Source organism: Ovis aries, chromosome 21 (assembly GCF_016772045.2).
Source record: "Ovis aries strain OAR_USU_Benz2616 breed Rambouillet chromosome 21, ARS-UI_Ramb_v3.0, whole genome shotgun sequence".
NCBI lineage: Eukaryota > Metazoa > Chordata > Mammalia > Artiodactyla > Bovidae > Ovis > Ovis aries.
Window position 1 is genome coordinate 40310505 of NC_056074.1, and position 25368 is coordinate 40335872.

At 48.4% G+C, this 25368-nt stretch overlaps 2 protein-coding genes and 1 long non-coding RNA gene across 7 annotated transcripts; 2 read left to right on the forward strand and 1 right to left on the reverse strand.

The window, feature by feature from the left end:
- The first annotated feature begins 712 nt into the window (after positions 1 to 712).
- Positions 713 to 3075, forward strand: LOC121817526 (uncharacterized). The gene is made up of 2 exons (XR_006057482.1): positions 713 to 1215; positions 2737 to 3075. It is a non-coding gene; the product is annotated as an uncharacterized LOC121817526 (long non-coding RNA).
- A 5770-nt stretch (positions 3076 to 8845) lies between these two features.
- KAT5 (lysine acetyltransferase 5) lies at positions 8846 to 16400 on the forward strand. 4 transcript variants are annotated; one of them, XM_027959357.3, is made up of 14 exons: positions 8846 to 8873; positions 8973 to 9039; positions 9367 to 9435; positions 9522 to 9658; positions 9946 to 10101; positions 10191 to 10265; positions 10366 to 10440; positions 10774 to 11022; positions 11104 to 11193; positions 13189 to 13329; positions 13413 to 13506; positions 15384 to 15543; positions 15675 to 15756; positions 15849 to 16400. In XM_027959357.3, the coding sequence occupies exons 1-14, from the start codon at positions 8862 to 8864 to the stop codon at positions 15981 to 15983; spliced, it is 1542 nt and encodes a 513-aa protein (XP_027815158.1). In that variant the 5' UTR covers positions 8846 to 8861; the 3' UTR covers positions 15984 to 16400. The 4 variants fall into 4 exon arrangements, with proteins under 4 accessions (XP_027815158.1, XP_027815156.1, XP_027815160.1 ...); XM_027959355.3 differs by having other exon boundaries at positions 8846 to 9039; XM_027959359.3 differs by lacking the exon at positions 9946 to 10101.
- A 51-nt stretch (positions 16401 to 16451) lies between these two features.
- Positions 16452 to 17636, reverse strand: RNASEH2C (ribonuclease H2 subunit C). 2 transcript variants are annotated; one of them, XM_004019677.5, is made up of 4 exons: positions 17423 to 17636; positions 17053 to 17231; positions 16847 to 16966; positions 16452 to 16567 (listed from the first exon to the last, which is right to left on the reverse strand). In XM_004019677.5, the coding sequence occupies exons 1-4, from the start codon at positions 17592 to 17594 to the stop codon at positions 16541 to 16543; spliced, it is 498 nt and encodes a 165-aa protein (XP_004019726.2). In that variant the 5' UTR covers positions 17595 to 17636; the 3' UTR covers positions 16452 to 16540. The 2 variants fall into 2 exon arrangements, with proteins under 2 accessions (XP_004019726.2, XP_060260299.1); XM_060404316.1 differs by having other exon boundaries at positions 16452 to 16966.
- Between the last annotated feature and the right edge of the window lie 7732 nt (positions 17637 to 25368).

Consider the following 25368-nt stretch of genomic DNA (forward strand, 5'->3'; position numbering starts at 1 on the left):
AAAATCAGTCCTGAATATTCATTGGAAAGACTGATGCTAAAGCTGAAACTCCAATGCTTTGGCCACCTGATGCGAGGAGTCAGCTCACTGGAAAAGACCCTGATGTGGGAAAGATTGAAGGCGGGAGGAGAAGGGGACAACAGAGGGTGAGATGGTTGGATGGCATCATCCACTCAGTGGGAGTTGGTGGACAGGGAGGTCTGGCGTGCTGCAGTCCATGGGGTCACAAAGAGTCGGACATGACTGAGCGACTGAACTGAACTGAGCGCCACCTGGGAAGCCCAAGCCATATGCAAAAGGACAGATATTCTATGATCTGACTTGTATGAGGCACCTAGAGAAGTGAGACTCTTAGAGAGAGAAAGCAGAAAAGGGGCAATCAGGGTCTGGGAAGGGGGCACTGGGGAGTTAGTGTTTAGTGGGTACAGAGTTTATGTTGGGGAGGGTGAAGAGATTTGGAGATGGAAAGTTGAGATGGTTGCACAACAAAGTGAATGACAATGTCACTACTACTGCACACTCAAAAATGGTTAAAATGGTAAATTTTATGTGATGTGTATTTTACCATAGCTTAACAAAAAATGACTCACTGCTATTAGCTAGGACCATGAACCATGACTCACATATGGCAACAGCTATTAATACAAGAAGCAAGACTGACTTCATCATGATGACTTCTCGCTTTCATAGTCCTATTTCTGCCTTTTGTTTTTAACCTAACATTGGTGAGTTCTTCTGAAGCAGAATCATTAAGCCTTAACTGTTGAGGGAGAGTTATAATATCTTTTTTTTTCCTGATTTTTTTTTCAGAATCAAGTTCAGCCATGAAATTTGTGGGGCCTGTTACAAAATGAAAATGCAGGGCCTCGTGTTCAAAAATTATTAAGAATTTTCAAGATGTCAGCGACAGAGCATTAAACTAAGTGCAGGACCCTTCTAAGCTCTAGGCCCTAGTTGCACGGGTCTTACACCCATGAATTCAGCCCTTCTCAGGATTTAGCAAACACAAACTTCCTGAGAAATGCGAAGAAGGCATTCCCCTTGGAGACAGGAGGTGTGAAAGCAGAGCATGTGGCCCAGTGACTGCAGCAAGCATTGGGCTGCCGTGAGGGGAATCCTCTTGGAAACAAAGCCAAGACCCTGAGCAGGTGTGTGAAGGTGCCATCTTTGAGTCACAGTGTTGACCAGTCTTGGAGCTGCTCCACCTCCAGGGAGGTAAGAACTCCAGTTTATTTGAAGCTTATTCTTTTGTTTCCTGTTATTTATAATGCATGCACATCTTGTCTCTTTTTATATAATTTATTTATTTTTGGTTGTGCAGGCTCTTTATTGCTGTGCATGCCACTTTCTCTAGCTGGGATGAGCGAGACTACTTTTCATTGCCGTGCACAGGTTTCTCACTGGAGTGGCTTCTTTTGTTGGGGAGCGTGGGCTTCCCTCGTAGCTCAGTTGGTAAAAGCTGGTAAAGAATCTGCCTGCAATGCAGGAGCCCCTGGTTCGATTCCTGATTTGGGAAGATCCCCTGGAGAAGGGAACAGCTACCCAGTCCGGCATTCTGGCCTGGAGAATTCCATGGACTGTATAGAGAATTCCATGGACTGTATAGTCCATGGGGTCACAAAGAGTCAGACATGACTGAGTGACTTTAACATGGGCTTTAGGCACACAAGCTTCAGTAGTTGCAGCACGCAGGCTCAGTAGTTGTGACACGCAGGCTTTAGTGGGATCTTCCCAGAGCAGGGATCGAACCTGTGTCAAATCACTCTGCACTGGCAGGTGGATTCCCATCCACTGTGCCACCAGAAAAGTCCTAATGCATGTCTTAAAGAAAGGCCCTTTCTCATCTGTGCAGCCCCCTCTGGTTCCCCTCTAATCACTCTCCTTAAAATAAAAAAAAAACAAAACTCATTAGAAAAATTTATCTTTTCATGCAAACTCAAATGGGCTGCTTCCATTTCCTTGGCCCCTACACAGCCTGACTTTCTCCCACCCCCACCTCTGCAGAAGGTGCCCTCGAAGTCTGGAATGACCAGCCAAACGCCCAGCCCAGCTGGTATTTTCCTATCCTTGCTACCATCCACGCTGAGGAGTCCCAGACCCAACCAGCAACCTAGGAACCCCTGGCAAGCACCCTTTACCCCTACATTTTTGTTTTTGTCTGTTTGCTTTAATGCTTAAATAATTTTTTTCCATTTATTTATTTTTTTGTCTGCGCAGCTTGTGATATCTTAGTTCCCTGACCAGGGACTGAATTCAGGCCCTCAGTACTGAGGGCAGAGCCCTAACTACTGGACCACCAGGGAGGTCCCAATTTCTTATTTTTAAAGTTCCAACCTACTGAGAAATTAACACCTTGTCAATCTAGAACAACTGGCAGTCATTCCTCATGCACTTCAGTAAGTCCCCTAGCTGGTAGAAGAAGGTTTATGCTATAGCACCTCCTCTCCCACGGCCGCAAACCAGCTTCCATGATGGGCCCCTGCTGCCCTCGTTCCTTGCCTCATCCCCACCAACACTCACTTTTCCTACTCCCGAAAGTACAGCTCATGGCAACCTTTTAAAGAAAGTGTTTTAATGGGTGTCCTAGCAAATGCACTTAAAAAAAAGCCCCCTCTGAAAACCAGAGCTAATGAAAATGAATTGTGTTCATGGATTTTTTTTTTTAAGCCTTCTCTGGGTCAAAAAGGTATCGTTCTGAATACTTGAGTTTTGTCTCATGTGCTTGTTTTTTTTTAGATCTCCTGAGATCTCAAGGAGAGCTCAAGCCCATTTTCCTCAATGAGAGAGCCTCTGAGCTCGGTGGGGCTCAGCTCCTGGCCCCTTCCTGCCTTGGATTCTTTCCCGCGAACCAGTTGTTGCTTCCATGACACTGTGACAGGGAACGTTCCACAAAGGCCATGAGCTGGATCACAGCCCACCTGCTATGACAACTCTGTGCTGGAAAACACATGAGCCAGAGAGCTCTTACCCGGAAGAAACATCTTCAGCTCTCAAGATCACAAGACAGAAAACAATAAAATGCTGTAAAGCAGTTATCCTTCAATTAATAAATAAATTAGAAAACAATCTCTCGCACATCATTAGTGCAGTTTAGAGGAAGTGTTTCTTTACTCCCACTGTGAATTCAGCCAGCATTTCGATGGGTCTGGATCTTATAAGCACAACCATAGCACATGGGTTTGGAAAACAGATGTCTGTGTTCCTCTCTTCCAAACAGACTATGGAATAAGGGTTCTCATTCTTCAGGATCCAAGGCGCCCAGAGATCTGGGGCCCAGGAGGGCTGCCAGCCCCTGCCTTCTTGTGCCTGCCAGGCCTTCTTTCTCACCACACTGTAGGCCATACCTTAGTCTCCAGCCACCGTCAGTCCTTGCCCCTGCAGCAGCAAGAACCTTCTAGCTACACTCAGACTGCTACTCATATCCTGTTTCCAGAAGTATCATTTCCTCAGCCATCTTTTGAACCTTTAATCAGTGACATTATGTTCTTTATTTGTTTTTAACTTTTCATGTTGGAGTACAGTTGACTAACAATGTTGTGTTAATTTCAGGTGGACAGCAAAGTAGCTCAGTTACACATATACGTGCATCTCCTCTTTTTCAAATTCTTTCCCCATTTGGGTTGTTACATAACATTGAGCAGTGTTCCCTGTGCTATACAATAGGTCCTGTTGGTTATCCATTTTAAAAAATGTGTATGTATCACTCCTGAACTCCCTAACTATCCTTTCCCCAGACTCTTCCCCCAGGGAAACCATTAGTTCGTTCTCCAAGTCTGTGAGTCTGTTTCTGTTTGGTAAATAAGCTCACCTGTATAATTTCTTTTTAGATTCTGCATACAAGTATGTGTGCTGTGTACAAAGTTGCTTCAGTTGTGTCTGACTCTTTGCGACCCTATGAACTGTAGCCTGCCAGGCTCCTCTGTCCATGAGATTTTCCAGGCAAGAATACTGGAGTGAGTTGCCATGCCCTCTTCCAGGGGATCCTCCCCATCTACAGATCGAACCCATGCCTCTTATTGTCTCCTGCATTGTTTGGCAGGTGGCAGGTGGGTTCTTTACCACTAGCACCACCTGGAAAGCCCCACATACAAGAGATATCATACCATAATTCTCTTTCTCTGACTTCATCAGTATGATCATCTTTAGGCCCATCCATGCTGCTGCAAATGGCATTATTTCATTCTTTTTAATGGCTGAGTAATATTCCATTGTCCTAACCTCTAGAGTACTGTGGCTCAGACGATAAAGTGTCTGCCTGCAATGCGGGAGACCTGGGTTCAATCCCTGGGTCAGGAAGATCCCCTGGAAAAGAAAATGACAACCCACTCCAGTACTCTTGCCTGGAAAATCCCATGGACGGAGGAGCCTAATAGGCTACAGTCCATGGGGTTGCAAAGAATCAGACATGACTGAGCAACTTCACTAGTTCAGTTCAGTTCAGTCACTCAGTCGTATCCGACTCTTTGCGACCCCATGAATTGCAGCATGCCAGGCCTCCCTGTCCATCACCAACTCCCGGACTTCACCCAAACTCATGTCCATCGAGTCGGTGATGCCATCCAGCCATCTCATTCTCTGTTGTCCCCTTCTCCTCCTGCCTCCAAGCCTTCCCAGCATCACAGTCTTTTCCAACGAGTCAACTCTTCGCATCAGGTGGCCAAAGTACTGGAGTTTCAGCTTTAGCATCAGTCCTTCCGATGAACACCCAGGACTGATCTCCTTTATAATGGACTGGTTGGATCTCCTTGCAGTCCAAGGGACTCTCAAGAGCAACTTCACTAAAATAAACTAAATATTCCATTGTACATACATACCAAATCTTCTTTATCTATCCAATACCTAATTTTCTTGCTCTAAATTCCCCATTGACTCCTGCTGCACTTAAAGCAATACCTGACTTCCTTACAAAAGTGCCATAAAAGGCCAGGATTGGCCTGCTTTCTGATTCCTGGATCATCACTCCCCCCCATCTCCCAACCCCACCCCAGGTTCTCTCTCCTGGGATACACTAAACTGCACCCCACCCCCACCCCTGCTGGTGGGCCCTGGCTTGTGTACACCAGTAGAATTCTCCTGGTCACCGAGATTGGCTGTGGCGGAGGCACATGCCCCCAAATGGTTCAATCCTAGGGCTTTCCTTCCACAGCTTTTCTCCATAGATAAGGCCTTGGACACATGTAGGCTCTAGAGCAGTGGTCCCCAACCTTCGCGGCACCAGGGACGAGTAACATGGAAGATAATTCCTCCATGGCCCGGGAGTGGGATGGGTGGGGTGGGGATGGTTCAGGCAGAAACTCGAGGGACAGGAAGCTGTAGAGGAAGCTTCGCTGGTTTGCCTGCCGCTCACCTCCTGCTGTGCGGCCCAGGTCCTAACTGGCTGTGAACCAGTACCAGTTCTTGGCTCAGAGACTGGGGACCCCTGCTCTAGAACCGTGGGCAGCTGTGCTGCGACTATAAGAAGGGGCCACCTTGAATGTAGGAGGAGACTAAACCTGGCAAGGCGAGACTGGGAACAGAACCCACATTGTTGGTGACTTCATCTAGTCTCCAGATGAGACCATCCTGAAGCCCACGTTTGATCCACAGGGATGGAGACATTGCCTCTGGAAGCGGCCGGCGAGGGACACTGTGTGACTCCTGCGTGACAGCTTCTAGAGAGGCCCCAGCTGACCAGCTCCTCACACTGTTTCCACATTGTCACAGTACTTACTGCTGTCTGAAGGGGCTCTTATGCTTTGGGTTGTCAGCTGCTCATGTCTGACCCACTAGAGCAGGGGACTCATCTGTACTTGTTCAAGTTGCTCCTGCAGGGGTGGCACACGGTGGGTGCTCAGTGAATACTGGTGAATGGCCGATGACCTAACTCTTTTATTTTGACCAGGCCGAGTGGCTCGTGGGATCTTAGTTCCCCGACCAGTGGCCCCTGCAGTGGAAGTGCAGAGTCTTAACCACTGGACCACTAGGGAAGTCCCATCACCAAGTGTTTCTTTTCTCTCTGCTGTTTCTGTCCTCACTGCCTGAAACAGTCCCAACCCCTTTCTCCAGCCAATGCTACCCCCCCTTCTCAACTGCAGGTCGCCTATCAGATGCTCTGAGACCCCTGCCTGGGCCCCCACCTCAAGCTGTTTTCCCTGAGTCCCAGGGAGAGCCCAACTTACAAGACTCTTGGCAGCAAATGTCAGTTCACATCTCTGGCTCCCCATTCTTCATCCACTTGACAGTTTAGCTGAATACCTACTATGAGACAGGCGCTGTGGAGGCTGGGAAAATAGCACTGGGCAAACTGCATAAAGACTGCATTCATGGATCTTACATTCTAGTGAGGGAAAGACAGTAATAAGCGAATAAGGAGAAGACATGATCTGACAGCTGAATACTATGAAGGAAAATGAAACAGAGGAGGGGAGCGGAGGTGGTGGGGGATGAGCAGACAACTGGGGAAGTCAGGGGTGACTTAAAGGAGAAGGTGACATTTGAACAGACTTTAATGAAGTAAGGGAGTAAGCCAAGTGGCTAAATACAGAGGTATAAATTTGAGAAACCTCAGCATGTGAATGGTATTTAAAGCCATGAGCTTCTAGGGCATCATGAAGGGAGTGATTGTGGATATACAGGTGAAGTTCAGGACTGAACCCGGGGCCTGGGAAGGTTTAGAGGTCACGGACAGGAGGAGCAACCCATAAAGGAGATAAGGAGCAATGGGAAAGCTGGAAAGAAATCAGGAAAGCCTGGTATCCTAGAAACCAGGACAGAAGAGTTTCAAGGTAGGAAGTAACCAACCATGCCAAATGTCATGGACAAAATGTCTGAGAAGTGGCCATTGGATGAAGAATATGGGGGTCACTGGTGACTTGGATAAGGTGGCAGAGATTGAAACTGCTACCATGTTGGGACGAATATGTGAAAAGCTGTATGTATCAAGATGCTCTTTGTGGCACTGTTTGTAAGATGGGAAAGCTGGAACTTGAATATTCAACAAGAAGAAATTGGTTGTGGCAGATAAGGTGCATAGAGATGGCTGGATGGCATCACTGACTTGATGGACGCGAGTCTGAGTGAACTCCGGGAGTTGGTGATGGACAGGGAGGCCTGGCGTGCTGCGATTCATGGGGTCGAAAAGAGTCCAACACAACTGAGCAACTGAACTGAACTGAAGCAACAAAACACTATGTAGCCATTAAAATAGTGCTCTAGAATGTGAGAAATGTTCGATTTATGTTACTAAGTGAACAAGCTGGTCACAGAACAACAGACACATTAAGAATCTATTTTTGTATTTGATATGTGTTAGTTGCTCAGTCCTGCCTGAACTCTTCGAGATCCCATGGGGAACTCTTTGTGATCCCACAAGGCTCCTCTGTCCATGGATTTCTCCAGGCAAGAATGCTGGAGTGGGTTGCCATTTCCTCCTGCAAGGGATCTTCCCCACCCAGGGACTGAGCCTGTGTCTTCTGCATTGCAGCCAGATTCTTTCCACTTAGCTACCAGGGACACCCTGTTTGATAGCACAATAGAAGGTAAAGCATGGGTTGGCAAACATTTTTTGTAAATGGCCAGACAGTAAATGTTTTAGGCTTTGTGGGCATTCAGCTTTAACGTGGAAGATGTCATAGACAAAATGTCAGTGAATGAGATGGTGGCTATGTTTCAATAAAACATAATTTATGGACCCTGAAATTTGAATTTCAGAATTTCCATGTATCATGAAATATTCTATTTATGTCTCCCCAAGCTTTAAAAAGAGTGTGAAGACCATTCTTTGCCCACTGAGCAGGAAAGCTAGAATAGGGTTGGATTTGCCCTGCAGGCTAGTTTGCCTACCTGGTCATTCCCTGCACCTTGTGTATTTCGTTGTTGCTGTTTCCCAAAACACTTATCACTCTTTAATAGACTAGATAATTTATTTTTAAAATATATTTACTGTTTGTGATCCACACCCCTCTTTTCCCTCTCAGCCTCCAAGAATTCAAGCTCCAGGAGCTGCAAGTTATTTTATTCATTGATGTATCCCAGGCTCCTAGATAAAATGCCTGGGACACGGTAACAGATTATTAAACAGTTGTTGAATGTATTAATCAATTCTAAAAGAAATCATCTCTGACTATTCATGGGAAGGACTGACGGTGAACATGAAAACCCCGATACTTTGGCCACCTGATGCGAAGAAAAGACACTGATGCTGGGAAAGTCTGAGGGCAAGAAAAGGGGAGGGCAGAGGATGAAATGGTTGGAGAGCATCACTGACTCAATGGACATGAGTTTACGCAAACTCCGGGAGATAGGGAAAGACAGAGGAGCCTGGCAGTTCACGGGAGTCACAAACAGTCGACACGACTTAGACGTCTGAACAATAACAACTCGTATAATTAGCAACCTAACATACAAAACAAACCTATAAACCTTCTTCCGTGGACCCCCAACCCTAGGAAAGTCCACAACTTGCGGGGGTCCTGGTGCCCACTTTTCGAAATCCGCCCCTCAACCCCCCAGCCGAGCACACGCAGCTCACTCCCCGTGACGCAGCCTTGACGCCACTAGGAGACGGCCAAGCGGCCGCCCGCTAGGCACAAACACCAATCCCACGTGACCGGCGTCGCACCCGGTGAGCGTCACGTGACTGACTCAGTTTTCCTCCAATCGTTGCACACGTTGTGGGGATTCCATCCAGGACCTGACCTGAGCCTTAAAACACCCTATGCCCCTGCCAGCCAAACTGGCCGGCTCCGTCAGCAAGCTGGGCGGCGGTGTCTCTTAAGAACCTACTAGTAAAGCCGCTTCGGGGAAGACGGGGCCTACAACGTGCTCAGTCCCGGAAGTGACGGCTCCCAGAGGGGCCGGAAGTGGCAGTGGAGGGAGGGAAGATGGCGGAGGTGGTGAGTCCGGTGCCCGGGGCGGGGCGGAGGGAGCCAGGGGAGGTGGGTAGAGCCCGAGGCCCCCCAGTAGCCGACCCTGGCGCCGCGCTGTCTCCCCAGGGGGAGATAATCGAGGGCTGCCGCCTGCCTGTGCTGCGGCGGAACCAGGACAACGAAGATGAGTGGCGTGAGTGACGTCGGGGGGCGGGGCTAAGGAACCTGAGGGCGAGGGGCGGGGGGAGAGTCAACCGAACCCCGGGGAGGGGGTGGGGCCTCTAGAATCCTGGAGCGGGCGGGGCGCAGATACTCAGGAGGGGCGTGGCTTTTAGCCTTTAGAGCTGGTCAGGGCAGGGCTTGAAGAGGGGATGGCACTTGGTGACTAACCGGGGCTTTTGAGAGCGGTTCCAAGTGCTGGGGCTTTAGGGTTCGGGCCTGGTGGTGGAGTTCAGATCGTAGGAGGGTGGAGCTTCATGGCCTGGCCAGTCTAAGGCCCTTGCCTTTGCTGTTCCCACAGCACTCGCTGAGATTCTGAGCGTGAAGGACATCAGTGGCCGGAAGCTTTTCTACGTCCATTACATTGATTGTGAGTTCTGGGCCGGGATGAGGTGGGGCTGGAGGGTTGGGGGGCAGCCTCTGGCACTCCTTCCTGAGCCATACCCACTGCTGCAGTCAACAAACGCCTGGATGAATGGGTGACCCACGAGCGGCTGGACCTGAAGAAGATCCAGTTCCCCAAGAAAGAGGCCAAGACCCCCACTAAGAACGGACTTCCTGGGTCCCGACCCGGCTCTCCAGAGAGAGAGGTGGTGAGTAGGTCCCCTGCTTCACCTCTTCTCTCCTGCCTACTTTTAAAATCTCTTGGCCTCAGTGGCTCCCAGATGGGCGACAGGCTGTGCCCTCCCACCCTGGCTTCAGCTTGTAAAGGATGGGGCCCAGACTGCAGATGTAGCTTCCAGAGTCCAGTGACTGTACCTGTGTCCTTGAGAGGGCAGAGGGTGGGGTTTGATCACTCCATGCCGAGGGGACCCTACTCCCCTTCCCCATCCCACCACCATCCCAGCCCCAGAGGAAGACCCTGGACCTATCTCTACAGCCGGCCTCCGCCCAGGCCAGCGGGAAGACTTTGCCAATCCCGGTTCAGATCACACTCCGCTTCAACCTGCCCAAGGAGCGGGAGGCCATTCCCGGTGGCGAGCCCGACCAGCCGCTCTCCTCCAGCTCCTGCCTGCAGCCCAACCACCGCTCAACGGTACCCTCAGCAATTCCAGGGACCTTGCTTTCCTCTCAGGTCCCACCTTCTCTACCTTCTGACCCACCTGTCCTGGTTTCTCTCTGCAGAAACGGAAGGTGGAGGTGGTTTCACCAGCAACTCCAGTGCCCAGCGAGACAGCCCCGGCCTCAGTTTTCCCCCAGGTGAGTCCCCCAAGCCATCTCTTCTGCCCTCCTACCCTCTGATAGCCCCTTTGGGCTCACCTCACAGCCACTCTTTCTGTCCCTCCACTATCATTTGCAGAATGGATCAGCCCGGAGGGCAGTGGCAGCTCAGCCCGGGCGGAAGCGGAAATCAAATTGTTTGGGCACTGATGAGGTAGGTCTGGGGAGGAGGGAAGGGTGAAACGAAGGGGACATAAGGAGGGCACGGGGTTTAGTGACTACTTTAAAAATGAACAAGGGGTACTGGGCAGAAAGGGTGTTGGAATTAGGGGTGAGGCGGAACTGATTCAGATCCTGCACTAGGTGATCTTTATCACCTTCCAGGTGAAAATCATCCAAGTCTTGGTTTCTTCAGTTGGCAAGTGGGGATTGCAGTACCTCCCCTAGGAGGGTTGCTGTTAGGAAACCTGTGGAAGGGCTGTGAGCTGTGGAGTGTGCTGCTTGCGTTGTCTTCTGTAACCTGGTATCTTTCACGGGCCCTGGGAAGGACTCCCAGGACAGCTCAGATGGAATCCCGTCCGCTCCTCGCATGACTGGGAGCCTGGTATCTGACCGGAGCCACGACGACATCGTCACCCGGATGAAGAACATCGAGTGCATCGAGCTGGGCCGGCACCGCCTCAAGCCCTGGTACTTCTCCCCGTACCCTCAGGAGCTCACCGCGCTGCCCGTCCTCTACCTCTGCGAGTTCTGCCTCAAGTATGGCCGAAGCCTCAAGTGTCTGCAGCGTCACTTGGTATGGGGAGTCCCAGGGGCCACCCTCCTAGCAGCACCCCCTCACCTCCGCCCCTGTGCCTGATCCTCCTCTCTTCCTCAGACCAAGTGTGACCTGCGACATCCTCCTGGCAATGAGATCTACCGCAAGGGCACCATCTCCTTCTTTGAGATCGACGGACGTAAGAACAAGGTCAGGGGCTGAAGGGCAGCGGGAAGGCTTTGGTGCCGGGAGTCTGGGGGAGTTGAGTGAGTAGCTTCTTCCAGCTCCGGAAGACACTGACAGTTACAGGGGACAGATCTCTTCACCGCATTTACTGCATTCTTGCTGTAGGCCGGGTGCTGGTAGATAAAAGTGACCAGGAATTTGACAAAATCTCTGTTCTCTGAGAGCTCACAGGGGAAGACAAACAGGCCAGTAGCAGTTTGGATCCCAGTGTGATATGTTTCATGAGAAAAGTGGGCTGTCAGGATCCCAGGGTGATCAGCAAGGCTTCAAAGAGGAGGTAACCTCTGAACCTTGACACAAGGGTAGGGTGGGTACAGGAATCCCCAGCAGCGGGTTCTGAAGGGCAGGAGTGGACGTACTGGCAGAGCCCAGAGATCCTGCAGGTTCAGTTCTAGACCACTGTGACAAGGTGAGCGTTGAAATAAAGCAGTCACGAGAGTTTTTCTGGTTTCCCAAACTCTATAAAAGTTATATTTATGTTGTGCCATAGTCTATTAAGGGTGCAATAACAGTATCTCAAAAAAATTACAGTGGTAACATCAAAAACCACTGATTACTGTAACAAATACAATAATAATGAATAGGTTTGGAATATTATTGCAAGAATTATGAAAAGGTGACGAGATGTGACATGAGCAAATGCTGTTGGGAAAATGGCACTGATAAACTTAAGGCAGGGTTGCCACAAACCTTTGTTTAAAAAAAAAGCAATCTCTGTGAAAGCTAATAAAATGAGGTGTGCCTGTGCAGACAGTGAGCATCAAAGAGCTGTCCTTCCAGCTGGAGCGCAGACAGGATGAAGGAAGGCTCTGTTACAAGGAGAGAGTTCAGGTGGTGGGACTGAGGTCAGCTGGGAAGTGGGGACATTACAGGTCTGGGGCTTCACACCTGCCTTATTCTGGCTGTGAGGAGGAAGAAGGGAATAGCCTGCAAGGACCTTTAAGAGTGAAAGGCCTCCATCCCTGGGCCCTGGAGGGTGGGGAGGGAAGGACAATCACTGACTGGCAGGAGAGCACTCTGGCTTGAGTGCTGGGGGAGCTTAAGAGAAAGATGCTGGTTTAACCACCGTTAACTGTGTTAGGTGCAGGCTTGGGTATCCAAGTGGCCATGCCTCCTGCTGCTGCTGCTAAGTCTTCAGTCATGTCCAACTCTGTGTGACCCCATAGACGGCAACCTACCAGGCTCTCCCGTCCCTGGGATTCTCCAGGCAAGAACACTGGAGTGGGTTGCCATTTCCTTCTCCAATGCATAAAAGTGAAAGTGAAGTCGCTCAGTCGTGCCCGACTCTCAGCAACCCCATGGACTGCAGCCCACCAGGCTCCTCTGTCCATGGGATTTTCCAGGCAAGAGTACTAGAGTGGAGTGCCATTGCCTTCTCTGAGCCTAGCAGGTGCTTAAAAAGCCTCTGGTGATATGCAGGAGAGTTGTGAGCATGGAGTATAGTTGCAAGATGAATTTTACTGGGGCAGCCCTTGAGAGACCCCAGACTTCTTCACCCGTGTTGTAGACGAGCAGATGTGTTTTCAGGACATGTGACTGGGCAAGAGAGTACTGTGGCTTTTTGACAGCTGGACTCCTGAGACTGTCACACAGGCAGAGCTTTTCTCATAAGCCTTGGTCAGTCTTCCTGGGGGGCACTCATCAGTTTGTTGACTGGTAACTGTGGCAGAGGGCAGTGGAAGCCTTCCAGGCCAGTTAGGTGGCGGTACGGGGAGTAGGGGCAGACCTGCCCAGCTCACCTGGAGGTTGGTGCTTGAATACCATCACAGCTGGAACAGGGACTCCTGAATGCTAAGGGCCCGTGCCTCGGGACAGCCTGGCCCATGGATGGGTTCAGGCCCCAGGGAGGAATGCTTAACCCTTTCAGCCTGGGGGAAAAAGAAGCTCCAAGCTGACCCCAGCCTGACGGCCACACTCCAAGAGAGCCACCGGGGTGGTGACAGACCTTGTCTTTCGCAGAGTTACTCCCAAAACCTGTGTCTTCTGGCTAAGTGTTTCCTCGACCACAAGACGCTGTACTATGACACAGACCCTTTCCTCTTCTACGTCATGACAGAGTATGACTGCAAGGGCTTCCATATAGTGGGCTACTTCTCCAAGGTGAGCACTCCTGCAGGTGGTCCTTCAGTCCTGCCCTGAGCTGGGTCCCTCCCCTCACACTCACTCCAGCCCGGCTTTTCCAGGAAAAGGAGTCCACGGAAGACTACAACGTGGCCTGCATCCTGACCCTGCCCCCCTACCAGCGCCGGGGCTACGGAAAGCTGCTGATCGAGTTCAGTGAGTACTTGCGCTGCTGCTCGGGGGCCGGGGGCCAGGGTGGGAGCAGGCAGGCCCAGGCCCCTGGGCTGTACACACAGACGGATGGGGCTGCTGTGTTCCCAGCCCTGGCCTTGCAGTCCGGTCACCGGGGGAACTGGCCAGGAATAAAGGTGGGCCCCTCCCAAGGTTCTCTCCGTTCTGCGGTGACTCCCCTGTTCGTCTGCACTAGGCTCTCAGTCCCTCGTAGTTCCTTGGCCATGGTGCTGAGCACCACTCAGCTGTTCCCAAATCTGACTCATCAGCCCCTGCCCAGGGCCATGGGCAGAAGCTGAGTGAGCCACTCTTGATCAGCTGTCTGGGCCTGTGCAGTTGTACACGTTCCTGGGCAAGGACCTGTGGCTCATTTCTCCACTTGTCGCCTGAGCCTTGCAGACAGTGGATGTCACGTCAACATGACTCACAGGGGACCTGGCCTCTGCCCTTTGTCAAATGTGAACTCTGCATTGGCCTCCAAGGCCCCTTTCGCTGCCCAGCCTCCTCCCCTCATTCTGTTCACCTCACTGTTCACTGCACCCTTGGGATAACCAAGCTCTGACCTGGGAGATGAGGAGGGAGCCTTGGCTCCCTGATGAAGACGTGGAAGCCTGACTTGATCACAGGTCACCTTGAGAAGTTTTATTGGTAGAAAGATGCCAAGATGGGGTCACATCTTCAGGAAGCCCTCTGTCTGGCAGGGCAGGAGGATGCTTAGGAAACTCAGCTTAAGCCTTAGAGCTCAGACCCAGTGGAGATGGGATGTGTGCGGGGCCACCAAGGAGACGTGCTCACTGTGCCTGGCAGGAGCAGACAGGATACCAGAAGCACCAGTTCAGGCAGCTCCTGGGGGCAGGGGGTATTCACTGGGAGGGGCCAGGAGTCCCTGCCACTAAGGAGGCAAGCGTGGCCTCCAGTTGATTGGTCAGGACTCTGCACGCACACCTGCCCAGCAAAGCTGAGTGAGAACTCCAGTGTGCCCCTTCTCTCTTCCCTGCTTCCTGCCTCCAAAGCAGAGGCCTCTCTGTCCTCCCCACCAGGCTTTTTGGTGGAAGTCACAGGAGGTTGGGCAAGAGGGTCAGACTGGCTAATAAAGACGTATCAAGGGGAAAGCAGAAAGGCTACGCTCCAACACAAGGCTCGTGATGACTGAGGGTGAAGAAGGGCTTCTAGAAATAGTGGAGACATCTCAGGGCCCTGATGGGAAAAATGACTCTGTCCAACAGATGTGAAACTGCTCAGGGTTTTGCAGGGCTTGAGGGTCTCACCAGGAACTGCCTGCTCAGTGGTCACCCGCGTAGGAGGGCAGAGCAGTAGAATTGGGAGGGAGAGCGCCCTGGCAAAGGCAGTTACTGCTGAGGAATGGCCTCCTCTGACTGGGAAGTGCTTTGGCATCACTCCCCTTAATTCCTCCCAGCCACCCAGCCTGGTCTTAGAGCCGCTGATGGTTCTCTGTTCACAGCTGGGGGACTGTTATGACTGAGAATCTGAGCATCCTCAGGCCTGGACCAGAGGTGGGGCCTGGCCCACTTTTCTCCTCACATACCCAGTGTGGTAGGACCGAGGAAAACTGGAGGCACTTTCTTTCCACAAGCCATTCTCTGCACTTCCCCGTCCCACCTGTAAGCCCTTGCTGGCTCCTGGTTGACTGTAGCTTCAGCACACAGCTGAAGAGTAGGCGTGCTAGTCCTTTAGAGCAAACTAAGGCACTGAACAGACAAGCCACATACCCAGACCACAGAACCACCACGTGGCAGGCCCAAGACGGGGCCATGCAGTCTGCCCGATCGCCTGCGTTCTTAAGACACTAGTGGCATAATACTGTGATCGTTTATCCACCTCCTCCTGCTCCATTGCTTTAGGCTATGAACTCTCCAAAGTGGAAGGGAAAACGGGGACCCCTGAGAAGCCCCTCTCGGACCTTGGCCTCCTGTCCTACCGAAGCTACTGGTCCCAGACCATCCTGGAGATCTTGATGGGGTTGAAGTCAGAGAGCGGGGAGAGGCCACAGATCACCATCAAGTGAGCCTGGCCCTGCCTACCCCGGGGTGCATGGCATGACCTTCTGTTCCCGGGCTTTCTCAATCCTTGGGCTACTGGGGCCTGGGCAGAGATGGAGGCCCCCAGGGGACCTGATCTTTGCCCTCCCACAGTGAGATCAGTGAAATCACCAGCATCAAGAAGGAGGATGTCATATCCACTCTACAGTACCTCAACCTCATCAACTACTACAAGGTAGGGAGGCAGGCAGGGGGAGACAGGTGTGTGCAGGGATCCCGAGTACAGGCCCGCCTGAGCTGACCTGCCTGGCCCCATCTCCCGTCCAGGGCCAGTATATCCTCACCCTGTCGGAGGACATCGTGGATGGGCACGAACGGGCTATGCTCAAACGGCTTCTTCGGATCGACTCCAAGTGTCTGCACTTCACTCCCAAGGACTGGAGCAAGAGGGGAAAGTGGTGACCGGACGCTGCCCGGGGAATGCCAGCAAAGGCAGCAGAACTGAAGCTGGCAGCCATCTCGCCCCCAGCAGGGTCTCCAAGAGGCACACCAAGGGAGACAGGGCTGAGGACCACTCCAAAAGGAGAGGACGGGCCTGGTCAAGGCTAGCTGGTGCCCAGCACCAAGGCGAGCTCAGGGCTCATGGCAACTCCACGGTCAGCTGGCTGCAGGCCCAGGCCTGCTGTGAACCAGGGACCAGAGGGAGCCAGGCAGCTGTGTATATAGTAAGAGGGGTGGGTGGGGTGCCTTGTACAGAGGACTGACGGCTGTACAAATTTCTTTTGTAAAGTAGGAGCTGGGGTGTGGTGGGTACTGGTTGCAAAATTATGGCCTCTTCTGCCCCATTGCCCCCTGGCAATAAATTGTTCCTAGAGGTCAGAGCTATGGAAGGTTCTGTGGGAGAAGGGGCAGTGTTGGCAAACTCACAGGTTCTGTGAAAAGCTCCTTTATTGGGTGAAGGACTCTGGCTTCACACTGGGGTGAGGGGTTCGGTGGCTTTCAATGTCAAGCTCTGGTTCTCAGTCTTCGGGTACCTGTGCGTGAATCTGCAACAGGAATCACCTCTACTATTGGATTTCTGCAGTATAGTGACTGGGTGGCCCAGATATTCAGAATCATAGCCCTTCTAGAAGGCCAGAGAAGAGTGCTGGGGAAGCCATGCTGTCCCTACCCAGTCTAATCCTCCAGTCAGACTGGGTCTCCATCTGCCCCATTGTTCGCCCCAGCCCCAAATTCACTCAGGCTGGGGTGGGGCCGGGGGTGGGGGGGGGTGGGTTCGGTGTTAGATAAAGCCTGGGAGGGAGAGGGCCCATCCATCTACTCACCGCTGCAGCGAGGCTGGGCCAGCTTAGGGCCCCACGCAGTTTGGCATCCGGACCAGGGATAGATTCCAGGCCCCACACGGTGAAGCTGCTGAAGCTGGCTGTGGCTCCCATAAAGCGGTCCTGGGGGCCGGGAAGGGGCCCTGGCTCAGCATCCGGGCTGCGGTTCCCACCCGGGCTCCCTTCCAACCCTATCCCCCAGTGCTCACGCAGTCCCGCTCCAGCGCCTCGGGGGGTTCCTCCAGTTCCTGCTCTTCTCGCTCGTGGTCATCCTGCTTCACCACCAACACTTCTGCCTTCTCTTCTGTCATCACATATCCCACGAAGTCGGGCGGCACCACCACCTCCTCGCCACGTAGACTACGGCCCCTAAACGACGCTTCCAGTCCTGGAGGAGGCAGAAGCAGGGAGGGCCTCTGAGGGTCTGACCCAGGCCTAAGGGAGCAAGCCCGGTGGCGGTCCGCCCGCCGCCTCCGGTGGACCACGATCCCCAGGAGGCCTGGCGGCGTTCCTCGCGGAGGAGAGCGCGATGCTGGCGCGGGGGCCGCCGGGAGCCGTAGTCCGGCCGCGAGGGCTCACCGTCGGAACCCAGGCGGATGGCTGGGGTGAAGAAGCGCCCCACCGGCGTGGGCCGGTTAACCGGGACCTCGCAGGGCAGAAGGTGCAGCGAGGCGGGGGCGGGATCGCGCAGTGTATCAGGGCGCAGGTGGACGCGGCGTTTGTCGATGGTCTCCTCGTAGCTGTTCTCCATAGTCCGTCACTACTCTGCAGCTCGCAGGCTGAGGCCAAAGCTGGCGCGCAAAGCGCGCGGAGCCTGTCGGGGGCGGTCGGCGCAGAGCCTCGTGGGAAGCGTAGTTCTTCTCTGAGGCGCTTCTCCAAGCCTGCCTCCCGGCGTTCCAGTCCCAGGGTTTTTTCCTTGAATTCCTCGGCCCACCCTCCGCCCCCGAAATACATTCTTACTGTAAAAAATTAAAACGGTATCTAAGAGTACACTTTTAACATTGATTAGTACAAAGTGTTGTGCTTTGTTTGTGGTGTAACACACACCACAAAGAAGGGATATCAGCCCTTCTTCACATGTGAAGATATTTTATCCTAGTTTGTCTTCCAAACCTGTATATTGGTCATTTTTATTACAGAGAAGACTTTTATTTATTTTGTAGTCACATATTCAATGTATCTGCCTTTTCTTTTCAGTCACAGTACTCTTTCCTTGTTCATTTCTTAAGGTTAGTCGCACAGTCGTGTCCGACTCTGCGATACCAAGGACTGTGGCCCGCCAGGCTCCTCTGTCCATGGAATTCTCCAGCAAGAGTACTGGAGGGGGTTGCCATTTCCTTCTGCAGGGGATCTTCCCGCCCCAGGGATCTAACCCGAGCCTCCTGCATTGCAGGCAGATTCTTTACCAACTGAGCTACTAACACTTCTCTAATGTTAATGTGTCCGGATACCCAACTTAGATTTTGACAAGTACTCTCATAAAACGAACTCCTACAAAACTGGTTATTAAGACTGAAATTGCGTTTAATTTATAGATTTGAGAAAGAGAAAAACATCCTTAGATTTCCAAGATCTGGCTTTGGTGGTCTGTTGAACAGGAACAATTTCATAGAATATCTGAGGAGGTCACTCTGTGATGTGAGTTATGAAAACAAAAGGAAGATCATTTCATACTCACCTGAACACTGACAAAAACACAAATATTGTCCAAAACACAAATAATGAGAATTCTTCTATCTTGGATAATATAGTGACTGTTGCTACTTTACCAATTATAGCGTCAGCCTCCGTATAGATAATGTTTGTTAACATATCCCATCGTAGAAATACTCCCACTCTCTGAAGGCATCCAATCCAAAGAAAAGTCCCACTTCCTTAAACGCTCCCTCAAATTCCCTAAAACACAAGTTCAAATCCTAGAAATCCTTCCTGTTGTTTTTCAGTTGCTAAGTCGTGTCCCACTCTTTGCAACTGCATGGACTGCAGCATACCAGGCTTCCCGGTCCTTCAGTATCTCCTGGAGTTTGCTCAAACTCATGTCCCTTGAGTTGGTGATGCCATTCAACCACCTCATCCTCTGTCGCCCACTTCTCTTCCTGCCCTCAGTCTTTCCCAGCATCAGGGTCTTTTTCAATGAGTCAGCTCTTTACATCAGGTAGCCAAAGTATTGGATCTGTCACGCGAGTGTGTGTTCCTCGATTCTTTGTCTCGTCACAACAAAGATTTGGAGTGACGGACATTAAAGCCCCCTCGGCGTGTCACAGCTCTCAGGTCTTGGATAGACCATGTTATAGCTCTCAGGTCTCTAATGGACCATGTTATAGCTCTTAGACAAATCAGTGTTACAGCTCTATTTTATTTAGAAGATAGCAGGAAAATCCATCTTTGAGGCGTGAGGGCACGTGGATCTAAAGACATGAGGAGAAGAGCGCCCCAGCTAGCGGGAGAGAGCGAGCTAGCTTTGGCTTTTCTGTTTATATGTTTATCTCTCCCTAGGCCTGTCCTATGTAAATTGGGCCAGCCGGGAGTGTTGTTTGTTTTACCTGAGGTCCTCACTCCAGTCCTCAGATCTTCTTTTGTTTCATTTTCGAGGGCTTTTCCCTTCCTTGTCTTGTAGCCACCGCCATTTTGGACTCCTTTTCCCTGTTTTACCTACCTAACAGATCTCCATAGTGGCTATACTAGTTTGCATGCCCACCAACAGTGTAAGAGGGCTCCCTTTTCTCTGCACCCTCTTCAGCATTTATTGTTTGTAGATTTTTTGATAGCAGCCATTCTGACCGGCTCGAGATGGTACCTCATTGTGGTTTTGATTTGCATTTCTCTGATTCTTACATATTAATTTTTTAAACATATATCTAGAATTTTTTAATTTTTCCTAATAGTTTTCTTTTCTTTCTTGGGTCTTCCAGAATTAATCATCTCACTTTCAAATAATGATCATGATCATTTTACTCCCTCATTACCTCACATGTTTTCTTTTCTAGCACATCAACAGACATCTTTTCCTTTTTCCTGACATTTTCATGGGAATTTCACCAATACTCATGAAGTTGCTTTTCAACTTGTTTATATATATCTTGTTAAAGCTGTACTACTAAGGTTTTTTTTTTTTAATCAGTTGTTTTTTTTTTTTAATTGCAGTAGATGGGCTTTACAATGTTGGGTTAGCTTTTGTTGTTGTTTCCATCACTAAGTCGTGTCTGACTCTCATGGACTGTAGCCTGCCAAGCTCCTCTGTCCATGGAATTTCCCAGGCAAGAATACTGGGTTGCCATTTCCTTCTCCATAAGGGTTTTTTAATTTGGAAGTAGATGTTTGATTTATCTTTACATTTTTGGTTCTGTTAAGTTTCCCATAGTCTGGATTTTAGTGATTGCTTTCTCATAGTGTTATGTTTATCTGCCCTTATTTCCTGTAAATTAGTAATTAGATCTAGAAGCTTCATCAGATTTGGGGGCGGGGAGGGGCTGAGGAAGACTGCTTCAAGGAAGGCAGTGTGTTTTTCCATCTGGAGGGACCTAATACCTCATGTTTCCCTTTTTCTGTCAAGTTAGCAGCCCTTGATGATCATTGCCCAGCTGTTTCAAGTCACTACGGGTTGCAAAACTGGTATTCTAAGTTCACATTTCTTCTTCATTTACTTTATTCTTGTTGTTCAGTGGCTAAGTTGTGTCCAACTCTTTGAGACTGCATGGACTGCAGCACACCAGGTTTCCCTCTCCTTAACGAACTCCTGGAGTTTGCCCAAACTCATCATGTCCACTGAGTCGGTGCTGCTGCCCAACCATCTCATCCTCTGTTGCCCCCTTCTCCTCCTGCCCTCAATCTTTCTCAGCATCAGGGTCTTTTCCAGTGGAGTCCGCTCTTCACATCAGGTGGCCAAAGAATTGGAGCTTCAGCATCAGTCCTTGCAATGAATATTCAGGGTTAATTTCCTTTAGGATTGACTGGTTTGATCTCCTTGCTGTCCAAGGAATTCTCAAGAGTCTTCTCCAGCACCAGTTTGAAAGCATCAATTCTTTGGTGCTCAGCCTTCATTACGGCCCAACTATCACATCCATACATGACTACTGGAAAAACTATAGCTTTGACTATACAGACTTTTGTCAGCAAAGTGATGTCTCTGCTTTTTAATATGCTGTCTAGGTTGGTTATAGCTTTTCTTCCAAGGAGCAAGTGTCATGTCTACAGTAATTTTGGAGCCCAAGAAAATAAAATCTGTCACTGTTTTCACTTTTTCCCCATCTATTTGCCATGAAGTGATGGGACCAGATGCCATTTACTTCTAAAAGGAAAACTTCCCCATATCAACTATTTGGTTCCCCCTTGATACAGTGAGTATAAGAAAGGCACGGGTATTACCCGATACTTTCCTTCGATATCTCAGTTTTTGAAATGACTTGTTTCCCTGGCATGCTTCCATGGCGACTTTTTTTTTTTAGTATTATTATTAAATAATGTATTTTTAACATTTTGAATGCTTCAGTTACTTGTGTTTGTTATTCTCATTGATCCTGAAATTGTCCCACCTTTTTCTAGGGGGAAGCTCTTCAAGTGAGCGTCTGAGTCTTTTGATGTGACCCTAGTATTCTTGCCTGAAAAATCCCAGGCAAGACAAAAGAGTCTGGCAGGCTACAGTCCATGGGGTCGCAAAGAGTCAGACACTACTTAGCAACTAAACAACAAAAAGTAGACTTTTATCGGTTTCCTTGTTTCCCAAAACCACAAGATATTCTCGGGTTGTCTTGAAAACAGTTCCTGCTCCAGACTTGGAATCATCCAGGGATCCTTGGTTCCTTTTACTAAGAAGTGATATTTACTAATTCAGTTTGACACTAGATGTGCTCATGACTGCTAGATGTTTTCAGTGGACATTTCTAAATGTTTTCCATGAAAATATGTATTTTTCTCTTTAAAAAAGAAAATACATCATAAGTTTATGCTATTATATCTAGGATTACAGGGTTTTGGGGGCTTCCCTGGTAGCTCAGTGGTAAAGAATTTACCTGCTAACGCAGGAGACACAGGTTTGATCTCTGATCTGGGAAGATCCCCTAGAGAATAAAATGGCAACCCACTCCAGTATTCCTGCCTGGAAATTCCCATGGACAGAGGAGCCTGGTGGGCTAGAGTCTATGCGGTCACAAAAAATTGAACGCAACTTAGCGACTGAACAATAACAGGGTTTTTACTAACCTCATTGCTCTTACCTTGCTATCTTTTTCTCCGACATGAAACATCCCAGTTCTCTGCAGCCTTGTTCCACATTACATACACAATAGTCTCAATAAAATAGCAACACTACAACTAACAATGTGATTACCAGTTAAAAAATTATTTTTGTAGTTCTTTTTGTCCTTAAGATATATTCCACTAGGATGTCCAATCAGTTTACTGGTTTTAAGTTCTATGATTATGCTACCAGTTGGATAAAAAGTTAGGCTCATTTGTTTCATGACTTTTGACTTTTAGAGATAGATTTTAAAAGATTTAGTTTTACTTTGTGTGATTATTTTCATTTCCAAAGTCAAACTACAAAGATATATTTAGAGAAACCTAGTGTCTATCCCTGTTCCCTCTAACCTGTTCTCTCCTGCGCTACGTAACTTTTTAAATATTTTAGTTTACTTTTCTGTTATTTACTCTTCTAAAGTATTAGCATACATATAAGTATACTGAATCCAATTTCCTAATATTTTGCGGAGGATTTTTGCACCTATACCCGAGTGATATTGTTCTGTAGCTTTCCTTTCTTGTGATGTCTTTATCCGGTTTTGGTATTAGGATAATGCTGGCCTCAAAGAATGAGTTAGGAAGTGTTGTTCCCTCTGCTTCTATTAATATTTTCTGAAAGAGATTGTAAAGAATTGCTATTGTTCTTTCTCAAATTTTTTTTCACAAGTAGAATTCACCAGGGAACTATCTCAGCCTGTTGCTTTCTTTTTAGGAGGTTTTTGCTATTTTTTGTTGTCTTTCAAGAGATTTTTTTTTCAACTTTATTGAGATATAATTGACATATAAAATTAGAAAATGTTTAAAGTGTACATCATGATGAATTGATATACATGTACACTGTGAAAGGATTCCTCCCATCTAGTTTAACCCATCTCACATATTTTAGTTTAATTACATTAAGAACATAATATTAACTATTATAATTATTAATTCACTTTCTCTAGAGATAGCTCTATGCAAATCTTTTATTTTCCCATGTGTAAGGGTTTTTTTTTTCCTTTATGTAAATTTTGTTACTTTGTGTCACTTGAGGAATCGGTCCATTTCATGTAAGTTATCAGAGTGTGCACATACAATTGTTCATAATATTTATTATCCTTTTACTGCCCATGGGCTCAGTAATGATGACCTCTCTTTTATTTCTGATATTAGTAATTTGTGTCTTCTCTCTTTTTTTCTTAGTTAGCCTGGCTAGATGCTTATCAATTTTACTGATGTTTTCATAGAACCAGCTTTTGGTTTCATTGCTTTTCTCTGTTGAATTTCTCCTTTACAGTTTATTGAATTCCACTCCAGTTTTTGTTATTTAACTTCCTCTACTTCTTTTAGGCTTATATTACTCTTGTTTCTCTAGTATACTAAAGCAAAAATTTAGATAACATATTTAGATCTTTCTTCTTTTCTAATATATGCATTTAATGCCATAAGCCTCATTCTAAGTATTGCTTTCACTGAATCACACAGATTTTAAAATATATTTTTTCAAAGTTATATTTTCAAAGTTATATTTTCATTTTCATTTAGATCAGACTATTTTAAAATTTCTCAAGAGGTTTCCTCAACCCATGTTGTTATATGAAAGTATGTTGGTTAATCTTCAGATATTTGGGAATGTTCCAGTTATCATTCTGTCATTGATCTCTCTAGTTTAATTCCACTGTGATTCAAGAGCAAATGTGTATTCTTTTAAATCTGTTAAGGTCTGTCTTATGGCCCCAAATGTGGTCTGTCACAGTGGATGTTCCACGTGCACTTGATACCACGTATTCTGCCCTTGTTGGATACAATATTCTGTAATCTATAAACGTTCTGTCATCTATAGAAGTATTCTATAATTCAATCCAGTTGATTGATGGTGCTGCTCAGTTCAACTATATCCTTACTGATTTTCTGCCTGCTTGATTTGTCAGTTACTGATTAAAGGATGTTAAAGTCTTCCTCAAACAGGGCATTTGTTTATTTCTCTTCATAGTTTAAAAATACTGTTGCATTGTTGTGCTGCTTTCCACATCAGTTTTTAAAAGTCTCAGTTCAGTTCAGTTGCTCAGTCGTGTCCAACTCTTTGCAACCCCATGAATTGCAGCATGCCAGGCCTCCCTGTCTGAAAAGTCTAATGCCCTTCTAATTCTTTTGCCTTTGTAAGTTAATCATTCTTTCTGCCTAGAAATCTTGGAAACTTAAAAAAAAATTTTTTTTGAAATCTGTTTTGTGAGGATATGTCTCAAAGTTGATCATTCTGGGTTAATTTCCCAAGGTTCCCAGTGGGCCCTTTGAATGTGCAGATTTTTTTTCTTGGAAAGTTTTCTTAGATTATAATCTTAAATACCAGGTCTGGTTCCCCTGGTGGCTCAGACAGTAAAGAATCTGCCTGCAGTGCAGGAGACCCAGGTTTGATCCCTGAGTTGGGAAGATCCCCTCGAGAAGGGAATGGCAACCTATTCCAGTGCTCTCGCCTGGAGAAACCTAGAGACAGAGGAGCCTGGCAGGCTACAGTCCATGGGGGTGGTAAAGAGTCGGACACAACTGAGCGACTAACACTTTCTGGTTCATTGTTTAGTTTTTCTCCAGGGACTCCAATAATACAAATGTGTTTCCTTTTTGACTATCTTCTGTTTCCATTACTTCCTTCTGACCCTTTCTATGTATTTATCTCCTTTTCATTCTCTTGTTTTTCTTTCTTCAATACCACTTATTATATTTTTATTTGAGTCTGTTCTCCTGCAAGCATCTTATAATCTTTAGTTCCTGTTAATTTTGTCTGTTTCTTCCATTTCTTTCCTGAGTTTGATCTCGGGTGGCCTCCACTTGGAGTGGCTTGAAGCAGGGTTTCAGTTCCCGGTCAGAGATTGAGGTCGGGCCATGTCAGCGAGAGCTGAATCCTAGTCACACAATCAGTGGTCAGTGACAAGGCCCTGGCCCTTTAGCTTTGCAGAAATGGATTCCCACAAAAACAGAAAGTAGTGAAACAAGTGAAGTGTTTATTAGGAGGAAATGAGAATGGTACTTGTGCATAGACACGCAGGTGGGCTCAGAGACACAGTTGCACCTGGTAGGAGTTTGAATCACTTTTATGGGGCATTTCTTCTGGGTTTCCTTTGATCGATCATTTCTATTTGTGTGGTTCTGAGTCCGTTTGTGGTATATATCAGGATCCTCTCTTGTGTGCACTCACATCTCAGCCAAAGTGGATTCCAGTGGGTAGCCTGGAAGGTAGCCTTGGCATCACTCCCCTTTTGATCTCCAAGAAGCTTTCTAGTCAGGAAGGTCCCTTTGACTTCAAGGATGAG